Below are 14716 nucleotides of genomic sequence, written 5' to 3'. Positions count from 1 at the left end.
TCAAAGAAGTGAGAGCACAGTACAAAATAAACCAAGGTATTAAAAACACATTCATAAAAACACACTGTGCATCGCGTTCCCATTTTGCAAACACGCAGTATAACGCGTATCTGGGACAAAGTCCGGTGAAATTCCCCGGCGTAGTGACCACCATAAAAGTGTCAAAAAAGATATCTAAATTGCAGGACTTTATATCAAATGAAGCCCTGATTGAAAAGTGTCACTAAGTCTGCAGCCCTAATTGCAGAGGACAATTCATATAAAAAGGACCATGAAAGACTTCTTATTGATGTTGGAAGAGGAGAAAAGACTTAATGTGAGTGGTAGCACAATAAGGTCATCAACGTATTGTATGATACTTGGGAAAGAAATGTCGCAATGGACAAAGGTCCACGTGTCAGCCGTCAGCGTGGATCCTGTATGATGATACAGGAGCGGAGACAAACTTCTACAACTGACTTAACTTTCTTGCACACATTGTTTTGACTTGATCTGTGTGTGCATGCGTGCACACGTGTATTTGTTACCTCTTTAGGACTTTTTCTGACATAATAGAGACAAAAACATGGTCCCAATGAGGCAGAACCTCATTTCTGAGGAACTGGTTAAGTTTAGATTAAGATTTGACTAGTCATGAAGAATACTCACATCAACCACAGGCTGCAACAGTTCTGTTTGTTCTCCTCCGACGTCCAGTGCAACGGCCACTGAGGCAAACGGACGACTGGCCATCTGCTGACGTTCTCTCATCAGTTGCTGGAAGATCAAACACAGGTATAACAGGTGAGCAATATGCTGGACATGATTTGATTAAATAATAATAATAATAATAATAATAATAATAATAATAATATATATATATATATATATATATATATTAATATAATAATATAATAATATATAGTCAAAGTGGAATGCAATTATACATAAAGCCAAACACAAATTCAGTACCAAAGTACTTAAATGTACATTACTGTGTGTATCAAAAAAGACAAAAACACAGACAGATGTTATGAAGAACTTAACACAGGTCACTATGATTCAGACATTTACAGTAATATAAATGCAGCCCAAAATTGAAAGAAATTGTTGCATGAAGTCTTGAAGAATGAACAAATGTGTACAACTGAACACTCAAACAACCATTGTGAAAAATAACATGAAAACCTTGCACAATTATGTGAATTAAGTATTACACATTGTAGATATTAAACCTTATGTATATTACATGGCTGTAATCTGTGTAGAGTATTTTTATTTTGAAAAATATTTTCCATACAAAGAACATTCAGCATGATTTTATGTTACACATAAAAAGGAAAAAATAACAAAATACTTTAGGATTTATTAAGCCATTTGTCTTTGATATGATGCCATGAAAATTGAATTGACAAAATGTTTCCATGCACAGTATTATACGACCCTGGGCTATTCCAGTATGAAGCTAAGAATCAATGGCAGATATCATTGAGGAAACACTTAACGGTTATCTTCAAGCGTGCTTGCCTTGAGCACTCGTGTCACAGTGTTGAATTTGAATGGTCACAAAAAGGTTTCATATTAGCGGTTAATATAAAATATTTGATTGTCCTGTTCACATACATGCGGCAGCAAAAGTAATCCCACTTTCATTTTCCACATGCAGTAGATTGAAGTTGAAAACCTTTGGGTTTAGGTTCAAGCCCACGAGTGACACCATTTCTGCAGGAAAACAGCTTCCCTTGTTCTCCGGCTAATCAATATCCTAACACAACTTGTGCCACACTTTCATCAGCGACACTGTGTGTGATCAATATCTAAACAGGCTGCCATTTTAACGCCAAGGACATCGCTGATAGGTATTGGATTTGTGATGAGCTTAAGTGTGCTGCATTAAGACCTAATTGTGCCGCAGATTACGGAGCGCATCAAGCAGCCGTGATGATCGGCCAAATAACATGTCCTTCCTCTGCACTTCTCTAGAGTTCCATATTTATGGCCCAGTGTGGGCACAGTGCCGTATAACATTCTTAACATAGAACCTTTGTTAAAAAAAAAATAAAAAAATAAAAAATAACAAAGGTTTGTTATGGTTAGTGTGACATTCAACATTTAATGTCTGCAACAGAGGTTTTAAAGGAGTAAAAAGCTAACAGAAATATTTTAACAATGACTCACAATTAAGGCCTTATCCACACGGAAACAGGACTTTACTTATAGGATCTTTTTCTTTCTCTTTCTTAAAATAGCTAAAGTACATATGCTCGGTCTGCATGTGAAGACTGTAACGTTGAAATACGCCAAAAATGTAGAAGAAGACATATTTGGCACACTGTGTACAAACAATGTATATATCTGTGACCTCCGCCCGCCTCAGCGCCATCTTCCATCTCCATCTCCGGAATTCACTCCAACCAGACGTCCGCAACTCTGACTCGCTTCCCCTCTTCAAATACAGACTCAAAACCCACCCGTTCAAAATAGCCTACATGCTGTAATTTCCCTCCATTATCTGTTTACCGTGTTGTCCTGTTTGTTTTTGTAAAGTGTCCTTGAGAGTTGGAAATAAAATGCGTTATTATCATAATTATTATTATTATTCCACAAACAGAGACTGTAAATGAACTGAGCCAGGAGGACATAGAATAGAGATGTTCCGATACCATTTTTTTTCCCTCCCGATACCGATACCGATACTTGTGCTGTGGGTACTGGCCGATACAGTGTGTTATAAAAAAATATATATATCATACTACGCCTGCATGGCTGTGATATGATTATCATTGGTGGTAAAGTTAAACCCTGTAAAACATGAACAAATACAGCAAATGGACACCATTTATTTTTACCAGTGATATGTTATTTTGTTTTTTCAGCTTGTACGTTTGTTTTGACTCTGGTCCAAACACCGCAGCACTGGCAGAGCTTCATGTTTCCATGACGACTGACCGGGAAAGGACGCGCGTGACATCATTTTTAAATGACTCCAGATTGTTAAAATGAGACTCTGAAGTAACGCTCAACTTTAAAAACAGAGGCATACATACGCAGGACACCGGTACGCTGGTTAGTTGTCGTGCTGCTCTTTTCGTTTAATAAACGGGCCGCTCCAGGCGCGCTAACGGAGCTAGTGCAGCTAACAACGCTTACGGAGCTAACTGGTGAATATTGCCAAACCGCCGACATGATGAGCTAACGTTAGCTCCTTATCTACAGGTGTCGGGCGGTCACGAAGAAGAACCGTGTCAGAGCTAACGGAGCTCTAATAAATTACATGGTTTCGGATCGGTGCATGGACTCCAGTACTCGGCGATACCGATGCCCACATTTTCGGCAGTATCGGACGCATTCCCGATACTGGGATCGGAATCGGAACAACTCTAACATAGAGTTAACATTAAGCGAGTAGACCAAAAAAACTCCAAATACAAGAAGAAGCAGAAGATGACGATGACAAAGATAGCGGGAATGAATGCAAGAGCAAAAAACAGGTGGAGCTATGAAATCCTCATTCCCGAAGTTGCGTATTTGTTGTTATACATGAAAACATGTGGGTGACATTTAGAGATTTTTTCCATTCTTTTAAAAAGACACCCAACATGCTGGCTCCGTTTCAATAAAAAGCCATATTCTTGTGTCTTGTGTCTCTACACTACACTACACTACACAGGTATTCTCGGTGGAATAATCATGAGACGAGTACCAGCAACAACTTCCTAGATTAAAAGCTAAAACTAACTAAAACAAAAAGGAAATAATCGTTTAATAATCACAGATTAAACTCAATGGTGCCTACTACAGCTTTAATGGTTATGTTATTGTGCTTCAGTTGAGCCATATTGTACGCTCTACCCCTATAATGTGTCAAATAACAGCAACAGAAACTAACTAAAGGTAAACAATAAATGGTCAGTTACATTCTGTAGGTTCTGTGTGTTATAACGGATGTATTATTTGATGCATCTGAAACAACTAACTGTAACGTTAGCGGGTCTTGTAGAGTGATGGGGGTGAATTGTCAGGAAAGTTCACGTCAGTTCTGTGAAAGCGTCACTGTTTTTCGAATCGTTCCCTGAGGGAGGAAAAGAAAGAACAACAGCCAGATGAAATTGAGATTGATCACCAGATTGATTTTTTTTTCTTTTCGCAGCTCAGATGTTTTTAAACCTCAGACTTCAAGGCCAATAACAGATTGTTGTACATCTCTGCTATTAAACATCAAACCAGCAACAACAAACATACAGATGTGAGCTGCTGGGCCACCGTAGGTCAAAATGAGGAATTTTGCCCTTTTAAAGAAGATAAAAGCAGAATAGAGGGGTTGGTGGGGGGGGGGGGGGGGATAAATCTCATGGCTTATGAAAGATTTCCAGCACAAAAGCTTCGAATCCAACAACATACATCCTAAATGTCAGATAGCAGTATTGTTATTTATCATTTTGCAGAATTCATTCACAGGTGAAGAACATGCTTTTGCTCGGCTCTGTGTCTGGAACATGCCTGTGAAATGTGCTGGGAATACACTCATCAAAGGGCCAGTGTTATAAAAAGACAGAATCGACAAATGAATACTGAACTAATTAAGTGTAAACTCTGTAAACTCTGTAAAAGCAATTAACGCCTGTGCAGTGACAGACTGATTTTGTCAAGAATACAAGCTGGAGCCATTCACGGTTGTGATAAGGATGGGCATGCAGTGTATTGCTTTGCAACTTGATTAATTTGGCAAGTGAGTGCATGAATCATTTGTCCAGTGAATACAGCATTTTGTTCCCGTCATTGGACTCTGAAAGAGGGGGTTGGTGTCATCCCGCCTCTGAGCAAATTCTACACCTAAGCAGGTCACTTTGTCCTTTTCAAAGATCACGGCGTGTTCCTAACAGTGCCATCCTGCAGAACGACAATAAATAAAGGAAAACATAATAAAATGAAATATATCGCAAAGTGAAATTGGCAAAAGTGGAAACATTTCTCAAACAGCACTATATTTCATTTTTATTACATTCTGTGTGTTGATCAATACCTTCACAGTCTACACACACTCTTCTCTAGCTCTTCTTCTTCTTAGGACACTCTCTAAACAAAGTGTTAACCCTAACCTTAACCATAACCAGTTAATGTCTAACCCTAACCGACTGCATTCAGCATTCCAATGTGGTTGAGGTTAAGGATTTGTTGTTATGCTTTAAGTACCAGGAACCACTAATGACAAAAACAATAATACATAAGATTATGGATGTTTTTGAATTCTTTGCATAAAATATTCACTAAATTGAACTCCATAGTTTCAAAGCTTTCAAGGGCACATTCCTCGACTTAATGTAGAAATGGATATAGTAATTCAGATTAGTCTTTTGAAGCCTTTGAAACTGGTCATTGACATACATCACATGCAACCAGGAACCTACAGGATGTTAATAGCTGTCAATCACACAGTTTCCACTCACATGTGCTGTGTTTTATCGTGGTTTTTACGCTCATTTTCCCTTAGACTTCCATTCGAACTGTTCTTTTTGCAACCGGCGAGTCGCCCCCTGGTGGCTATCTGCTACCTTCTTCCAAATTCCTCGGCTTCACTATATCCATTAGTATACATATTAGTGTCTGGGTATGTCATCGCCTGATATAATCTCTTCATCACAGCTACGCTCTGATTTCCTCTAACTTTCCAGGCAACCATTAAGAATCTAAACTTTAAAATGAACAAGAAACACTCAAGGTGACCAGAGGCTTAAGAGTAGGATAATCGTTTTACAGCAATCAATGGACGCTGATTAAGCTCTTAACAGGAAAGAGTGCAAACATCGTCATAAATCAGGCCTTTATGGTGTCTTAAATGTAGAGGAAATTATTCTAGAAGACTGGAGATTGTTGGTATACAGCTATGATACAAAAGCAAAACAAATATAAGCCTCTCTTCAGTGGTCTTCCAGAAGCCCCGCCCTAAAAAATGCCCCTGCCATGGCAACACAACATGAGCAGTGGGCTTCCAGAGGCATCGACTGCCTGAGGGTAAGAGTCAAACATTATTTTTATCACCTTGAAAAACCTTGAACACCCCTTTTTGTAGATTTGATAGAAAAGATTTTTACAGCACGGTCAATGCAACTACATTAGAGGTTGACCAATTAACTAATCAGGCAATTTAAATAAATCTGCTGACTATTTGTCATTAATGCCAGACTACACTCTTTTGCTCTAAGAAACTTGATTAATACTGCTAAGAGAATAAAAGATTGGTTTTAAGGATGTGGTTTATAAATTGTTTTTTATTTGTGCAGACTGGAGTGACAGATATTAAGTGTTGTTTCATAATTGTTTATTTAAATTCATCCATTTTGTGTGTCATTTCTTATTATTAGACTGTGGAAAAGGACAAAAATGGCCAAATATACAGTATCTGCCCTGATTTCAGCACAAATGAAACAAATTAATGGCAACATATCCTAAAAAATGCATTTTCTGATCATCATGTTTCATCCTGTGGGACCATGAACGTCTTTACAAAATGTAATTTCAATTCATCCACTCGTCGTTGAGATACTGGGACCAAGAGAACGCTGTTTACCTCCACAAGACGAGAAACTAATCTAAATCACTAACACACCATGATAGAAAACACAACACAGCCTCTGTCTTTAGCCTTTATATCGATCACTATCTGCCTCGGCCAACACAACGGCCAGGTTTAATCCATCAGTTACAAACAGAGCACAGCTATTAACCAGCATCACCTATAAAGGCTGAAGATAGCTGTTAATAAACAGATTCAAGAGATTAGCTGCTGGTAGTGACTTTGTAAATGATACATTTAAACATAGTAAAACAAATGATGGTGCTTTTTATTGTAATGTCTGCTCAACGATATTTTCAAGTGCTTTTAGAGTGCCAATAAAAAAAATAAAAAAAATCACCATGCGACTCAATGGTTAGCACATGCACTGTGTGTATGAGGTGTGTCTGGTCGGGTTTGTACGAGTGTGTGAGAGAGAGATAAAGAGGAGAATGAGAGCCATCCACGTGTTTATGTGTAGGACATCTCCGCGTCGCAGTGCCGCGAAATGTCAGCGCCCCCTCCCTCGCGGTCCCCCCACAGGTATTTCAAAGAGGTCAGACCCCGTCCTCCTCCGTGGCATTTACAGCTGTTGTCTTTTCATCACGTTGTCCGCCACTCAGGATACAGGTAACGCAATATGTCCTCGGCTAAAATTATTCAGCCACCTCAGCTGCACCTTTGGCACGGTGTCCTTCCAACAAAAGACAAAGTTCTTCTCCAATCACGGCATGGGTGAAAGATTAAGTCAATATCAGGAATTTAAAATAAAAAAAAATCACATTTACTCCATTCACAGCTAAACCTTACAATGACATACAGAAAATGTCGACTTGATAACTTGCTTCAAAAGCACCAGCGCTAATTTTACATCATAATGCCAATAGAAAAAAAAAAAAAAAGAATCAAAAGGATCATCAGTATCCATATGCCACTTGGCAATATCAGTGTCTCATAATTGTAAACCTCATTAAGACTCATTCATCCCATGTCCTTATGTCAGTTGGGGGCCTGTGAGTATTAGATGGCCCCAAGCCCAAATCCATCCATCACTTATTTGGACAAGTCTCATAAGTACATGGACTATTGACAAGCTCTTTTAAATTAAATGGACACAATGTTCAGCAAAGACCCCATCATTTCACCAATGAGACAAGGACCATTTATCTAGTGGAAACACGTGGGTACTGTCTCAACACAAGGGAGCAATCACAAACTCCACTGAACCTCTCACTGTAAATTCATATGTGAGCAATTTCTACATTTTGATATTTCGTTAATTGTAATATTAACCTACAAACACAGTTTTGTGCCCATATACTTGTCATTACGGTAGCCCTCAGGACTTCCGTGGAACGACCGAACGACAGCCTTATTACCTTGATGGTCATAAGAGGGTTAACTGAGACAGTTACTGATTTGGTTACAAACAAACTAGAAACTATAACTAGTTTTGTAACACCTTTACCTCTTTAACTCTACGGAAAGACTACTTGTAAAGCTGAAGAACCCACAGCAGTGAAGAATCGCCTGTAGGCTGTAACAGCTTTCCACAAAAGGTTACCAACACACTGCTTCTTTTTTTTATGATGCTTCCTATAAAGAAGGGCACCTGGAAATGCCACAGCAGGGACCTCAAGGTATAATGTTTCATTTAAATTGCCGGAGTTAATAAAATATAGTATTAAAAGGATAATGATGCAGGGTGGGCAAATATCCTTTGTGTCAACAGGATTTAACTGCGTTAAGTGAAACATATTTCATCCGAATTTCACACGTAGATATCAGTTGGCATAATTACACTTGAAAAAAAGTCATTACAATTTACAATGGAAAGAAACCCTGCAGTAAAAGATAAATACAGTAGATGGAAGGAGTGGTGAGTAACTGGTATTAACCTAGTATTTCACATACACAAAGATCTTGTGTATTCTCAAAGAGAACAAAACACTAGTCAGTTTTTACCCCCCTTTTCATTTAACTGTTTATATATTTTCATGTGAAGGGCAGAGACAAACAGATGACAGAAGTGCCAAGAGCACACGCAGAATAGTGAGCAGAATTTAAATGACGTGAGCCCATCTGTCTGCATTAATTTTTATTGACTTTAATGCTTTGGATAGGCGCGAGTGGAACTCACGGTACCTATCATTTTTGTTTATTTTCATATATCAATTAGAGGATATAAAACCCACTTCCAATGATTACCAATGTCATCCCCAAAGGGGAAATAAATTCTGGGGAGCTTTATTAGGAAAGTGCAGGTCATTAGGCTGGATGTGCACCAAATCAAACTTCCTGCCTTGCATCACACCAGAATATAGGACTGACCATGAAGAGATACAGAAACCAGCTACCACTCTAGGTTTAAGGTACAGTCGTGTGAATCTGCATACATTCTCTCTCCTCCTCAGTTCCCTGCGCTGTATCTTTTTTTTTTTTTACCTCTTCTTTAATTTCTACTGCCAATCATCTCATCATTCACCCCTTTTATTCTCAACTGTCAAACCATCACTGAATATTAATGTTTCACTCCATCCCCCCTTTCCTGAAGTCATTCACAATATCACTACACTACACACCTCCAGAGGTCCTGTGTGGAAGAATAATTGACATCTAATGACACCAGGGAACTACGGTAGCCTGCAAGGACGCCTGCCTTTCTTCTTCATGAACAAAGTGAGCTTCCGCTTCAAAACGTGAAACACGTGTTCACGCTCTTTCATCTGGAGCTGCTGTAGAAACATGGTAGCACAGGATGGTAGCCTTCCTACATGGGTACATATAAAAGCCTGTGTTTCCATGATGGTATGGTTCAGTTTGGTGTAGTATGGTATGGTTTGGAATGGTAAAGCCCTGGGTCGTTTGGACTGATAACAGGCAGTGTGTGGGCTGTGCGTGACGTCACGGCGACAATGGAGGACAACCAGCAGCTTTTTTTCCTATTCGGTTTCCCTAGCTCGGTCTAGCTCCACCTGTACCGCACCATAGCATTTTACTCTGGTACCCCAAAGGAAAGGGTGTCAAAAATAGAAAGTTTGGGGCCAATTATTTTGGGTACTATTTCTAATGGAAACGAAAAAAATGTCAAGTGGTTTCCAAGAACAACCTGTTCCTGGCTTTGAGGTTAAACTAAAACACTGTTTGATTGAAAGCTTCCCTCACTGTGGGATCTCTGCATGATTTGGAAACCTGACAGAAAATAGCAGCCAGACATGAGGATGTTAGGAGTCTGTCAACAGACCAGTCATCTCTATATCTTCCAGAAAATCCTAATCAGAGAAGCACAAAAGATCAACTCAACCAAACCAGTCTGACCCAACCCAACGTGACGTTTGATCTATTTGGCACATTTTGCATGCGTTTTCCTTTAAGGCCCTATTTGCTAATGTGAAAAAATAGTTTGTTGTCAATCAAAAGCAGAAGTCATCGATCACACTGAGAGACACGTCCGCCATGAGTGATGATTTAGAGGATTGGCGACCAAAGACAGTCTGCAGCATAATTCCAGCAATGTCAGATATTTACGAGCCTACTCTAACATGCAGCTACGACCCTTGTCTGTAAGCCAACCAATCAGAGATGAACATGACATCACAGACTAGACTGGACTGCGCAACATTACGAAATGACCTAAATAATCTGCATAGCTTGTCGAATCACCAGTGGTTTGGATTAAGATATGCAGATATGTGTTATAGGACAACCAGAGTACCTAAGTGTGGAGGAAAAAGGAGACATTTCTTCTAGAATGTCCAGTTTTCCTGCTCCTCAAACGTAGACAGAACATATACGTTGGACTTACTTCTCTCCGCCGTGAAGCCCAACAGGTCTGTTTGATCTTCCACACCACTGCTGCCACGAGCAGGAGCGACAGAAAACAACTGAAAAAGAAGATGGGAAACAAGATTGTCACTGAAAACAATTATTCTTTAAAGCTGACCTTTACTTAGTGAATCAAAACCCACAAACACAGGTGATAGTTTCATGAAGCGAGGAGATAAAACATTTAACAACATAAAAATAGGAAGAATAATTTGTTATATGATTTTTAACAAGGCATTTCTTTACAATCAATATTTACATGTTGTGTAGTCTCCCCTATGTTTTCTCTATATATTATAAAATAATTGCAAAATGAAATACATCTAGTTCCTTTTAACTGAACAAGGAGGAGAGACATTAAGATGTAACGCATCCATTTCTCAGTTGACTGACTAGTTTACTTCAGCCGATTACTTCAATTAATAACCCAACAGTGGTATCATTAGTCAAAGGAAATTCAACAAGGAGCAAACACTTCTGGACAGAAAATGATGACTTATTGAGAGCTTCCACTTCATTATCTTACTGACAGATGAGAATGTAAAGCTTCTTATATGGAGATTCTTAAGCTAAAGACTAAATATGACATTTATTTTGTCAGTTTGAGAGAAGAAATAATAAAAAAAACACAGGATATTCTGCTTTGCATTATCATTAGTCGTTAAGTCGTCTCCTTTTAGTGGAGGATAATAGAGAATATGACTCTGGATGTGAAACCAACACAGTAACATGACCCACGAGCCCTTGTCTTTGGGGACATGCCGAGATCTAAAATGGGGATTCTGGTCTAAGAAGAGCCACGTGACCAGCTCTGATTCCATGGGCCTGTTTCATTTGATATTTCAGTTTGCCTCCCACATCTTCTTCTGGCTTCCTTGAGCTTGGATCTTTGAAGAAGACGATAAGGCTCGAAAGAAAGATTCTTTTATATGTATGATTGAAGGAAAGAGGAAGTGGCAAGGCTAAAGACTTGAAAAAGAGATGTGGGTTTAAAGAACTTAATGATAGTTAACTTTGCATTACCTCAGTAGAAGTGGGAAACCCTTTCTTTCTGTGAGGAATAAAATCCTCAGTCAGATGTTAAAACTTTCATTTTGTGTATACTGGTAAATAATGAAGCTTAAATCCCTTTTGGTTTGATGAAATATGAAAGAAGGACAAATAAAAATGTCCAAAAAGAAACTCAAAAGGTTTCTAATAACTGTTACAGATACCAGATTTATCACATTTATTCCCTGATTCTGAAGTGTTACTATGGCCTTTTATTGTTGTTGTTGTGCATATTTACTAAGAGACAATTGTGCACTGTAGTGGTCCTGGTATTTGACAGAAAGCAAATCAAACTCTAGGCTGGTTTCTTTTAATTACATGCCCATTTTCTGTAACCACAAGGCTTCAGTTACCACCAGGGAAACAATCAATAATATCTATATCTGCTTTCTGCAGGCTTTTCAGGCTGCACATAACAAAGTGGACTTCAAGAGCTCTGTAAAAATCGTCCTTAAAGATGTCCCAAGGGATTAAGGAGAAAAGTGAACTCTTTATGACTGGGTTTAAAAAATTACAAAACGTTATTTGCTATTCAATTCCTGCTGCTAGGTGTCTCTCAATCAAATCAAGAACAATAGACCTAGTTGGATGATGTCAGGAAACAGCAAGGGATGATGGGAATTTTTGACTCGTCATCTAATGTCGTTCCCAGCAAACGGCAATGAATCATCATGATCCATGAGCAATGAGTAAACATTCAAAACACAAATCTAAAATATTTAATTACATTACTCAACAAAATAAATAACATTAGTCATGCCATTTTTTGACATTTTAATGCAGAAATGTAACATAATTTAGTTTTGAAGCATCTTTCTTTGACCTTATCTGTCAATTTATAGAATACAATTCTTGATTCCTGAAAGTCACTATGTTTAAGTGAGTGGCTGTGAGTAGTGATGTCACCAATAGGTATCAGAACTCCTTTTTTGAAGCCTTCAGGTTTGTGACTTGACCATTGGAAATTCACAGATGTCATCTGCAACCAGGCTTATGCCACTTTTAGACTACATGGTCCCGGCATGACACGACTCGACTCAACATTAGAATTAGTTATAAATAAGATTTGTTCAGTACTTCCTCCATGACTGTGACATTCCTTGCTAAATGTTGGAAATTAACAAGTTTTCAGGATATATTAAGTATTTTTAATTGATCTACAGCATTGTTCGGTTTGATTCTTGTGTCGACGTCTTGCTCATGACTCTTCCAGTGACACTCTGACCAGTGAACGGCAGTCTGATGACGTCACACATGTGGCATATTTCCGCCAGCTCGCCTCGCCTCACCTCGGTTTAGGTTGCATCTGGGCGGAGTCATCACTGCAAGGCGGCGTGAAACTGCGATGACTTCGTTTTATACGCAACACACACACAAACGAGTGACTAGTTACTTTACACCAGACTGGTAGTTGTTGGAGATTAACCCATGTTTTTAGGATTGTTAAGTACTTTTAACTTATCTACTGTTCGGCTTGATTTCTGTCCGCACGTCTCCAGAGTACAGACTCCTACTCCACAGACTACAGTGGGACTACAAGGTCTGTTATGCCACTCGCGATTGGCGGTGCTGTCCCTAAAAACACCAGACTCCTCTGTTAAATATAGAGATTTCCCTGGTAGTTGATGGAGATTAACCCACGTTATTAGGACTGTTAAGTAGTTTAAACTGATCTACTGTTCGGCTTTATTTGTGTGTCCGGACGACTCTGCCTGTGACGGCACTCTGGCCGGTCATCGCACCACGTAGAACCAAAGGGGCAGATAGACTATGTCCAACTTTGCATGTATGGTCTTTGAGTTTAAAAGCACATACATGGTGTAAACACATACAAATGCAAGCATAAACAGTGTGTAGTGTGTGTGGGATGAAGCTGATTTTGTTCATTAGTTTAAAAGACAGCCTGCGGTTCTTGTGACTGTACAACACAGCATCCTGTGTGACCGTTTCTGCAGCATCTAATCAGAATGCATGAAACAATCCAAATCTAACAACATTACAATAGTACAAGTTAACATGTTGATGAAGTCACGAAGACAAAGACGCAATGAGGAAAACTATTCTGTGTCTGACAGGCGAGAAAAAAGGTGAGGATGTATTTGAATCAAGTCAGAAGAGAAAACAAAGCTTTGCTCTCAGACATGCCGTCATTTCTTATACAAGCAGAGAAACCCTGTGGGGTGATTTGACATTTTGTCATCAGGCTGATTATGTTTCCTGCAGGTTTGTCCCTCACACACACACACACACACACACACGGGCACACAAACAAATACACATTGCCTGTGACTGCATCACTGCCTTTTTCCTGAGTTTATGGGTCAGTGAGAACTGGACAACAAGGACAACAGACAAAGACCGGGGAAAATTAAAATAACCTGCACGACAAAGGTAAAATACAAAGGAACCAAAAAGATGCAATGCATACTAATGGAAACAGAAGCAAGGGAAATACAGAGAAGCAGGAAATGTCCTGTGTTTCGGGAAAGATGGGATTCATTTCCTTCAGTTTTTCGAAAATACGAGATTTAAATCAAAGTTAAATCAGATCTCAGAAACATGATTTAACTTAAAACGTTTTTGGGTTATGCCCCTCCCTATGCAAAACAGTTTCCTGTGCAACAGATGCAAGCAGCTGTCAGACACATTTTAGATTAAGTTTCCACTGCCCTTCTTTCCTTTCCCTGCAAGAATTCCTGATTTTGGCTATTCAATTGTAATTCGATCAGATGGAGGCAGACGATAACTGACGCCGTGACAGCTTTTTGGGAAAGTTATTGTAGACTGGGCAATGATGGGCAGGTGCCTCAGGCACAGACTGTCTTCAATTCCTTCCCTGACACCTACACAGATTATATGTTAGTCCATGAGCACAGCACACCTTAAAATGAAATGAACCCCAACACAGATACACAGATATATACCAAACACTGCACTGTGGCCCATTCCAATGTTGGCTATTAAAATGATTGTCTTCACAACTGACACTGGATTCATGATTTCCTTATTCTGAGTATTCTGCTTCAAACAGTCCTTCATGCAAACTGCTATATGTAGTTTATTATGACAAGGAAACACAAGTTTACACTATCTTAAGAATATAGTTAGTGTTTCATTTTCCCAGACAGAAGTGGAAACTTAACTTTGTGAACTGCTTACTCGCCTGCGCCAAAGTCCATGAAGAAAAATCACACTTTTTAGTTTATGTGGACACACAAGAGCTGCAGGTCTTCTGCTGCTTCCTTTGGTAAATCTGTGTCCCTTACATAATGTGTAACAGATTTCATACACTGAAGTCCCAAAATTACA

At 39.1% G+C, this 14716-nt stretch overlaps 1 protein-coding gene across 1 annotated transcript in view; it reads right to left on the bottom strand.

Moving 5' to 3' along the window:
- Positions 1-14716, bottom strand: part of atrnl1b (attractin-like 1b) — a 70727-nt gene that overhangs the window by 6516 nt on the left and 49495 nt on the right. Inside the window, exons 26-27 of the mRNA XM_058620653.1 lie at positions 10338-10416; positions 649-756 (exon numbers count right to left, since the gene is read on the bottom strand). Coding sequence (XP_058476636.1) covers positions 649-756; positions 10338-10416 — 187 coding nt within the window. The remainder of the gene's footprint in view (positions 1-648; positions 757-10337; positions 10417-14716) is intronic.

Source organism: Solea solea, chromosome 21 (assembly GCF_958295425.1).
Source record: "Solea solea chromosome 21, fSolSol10.1, whole genome shotgun sequence".
In the NCBI taxonomy this organism is placed as follows: domain Eukaryota; kingdom Metazoa; phylum Chordata; class Actinopteri; order Pleuronectiformes; family Soleidae; genus Solea; species Solea solea.
Note: the sequence above shows the minus strand (reverse complement) of the source record. Positions and strands in the feature narration are given on the sequence as shown.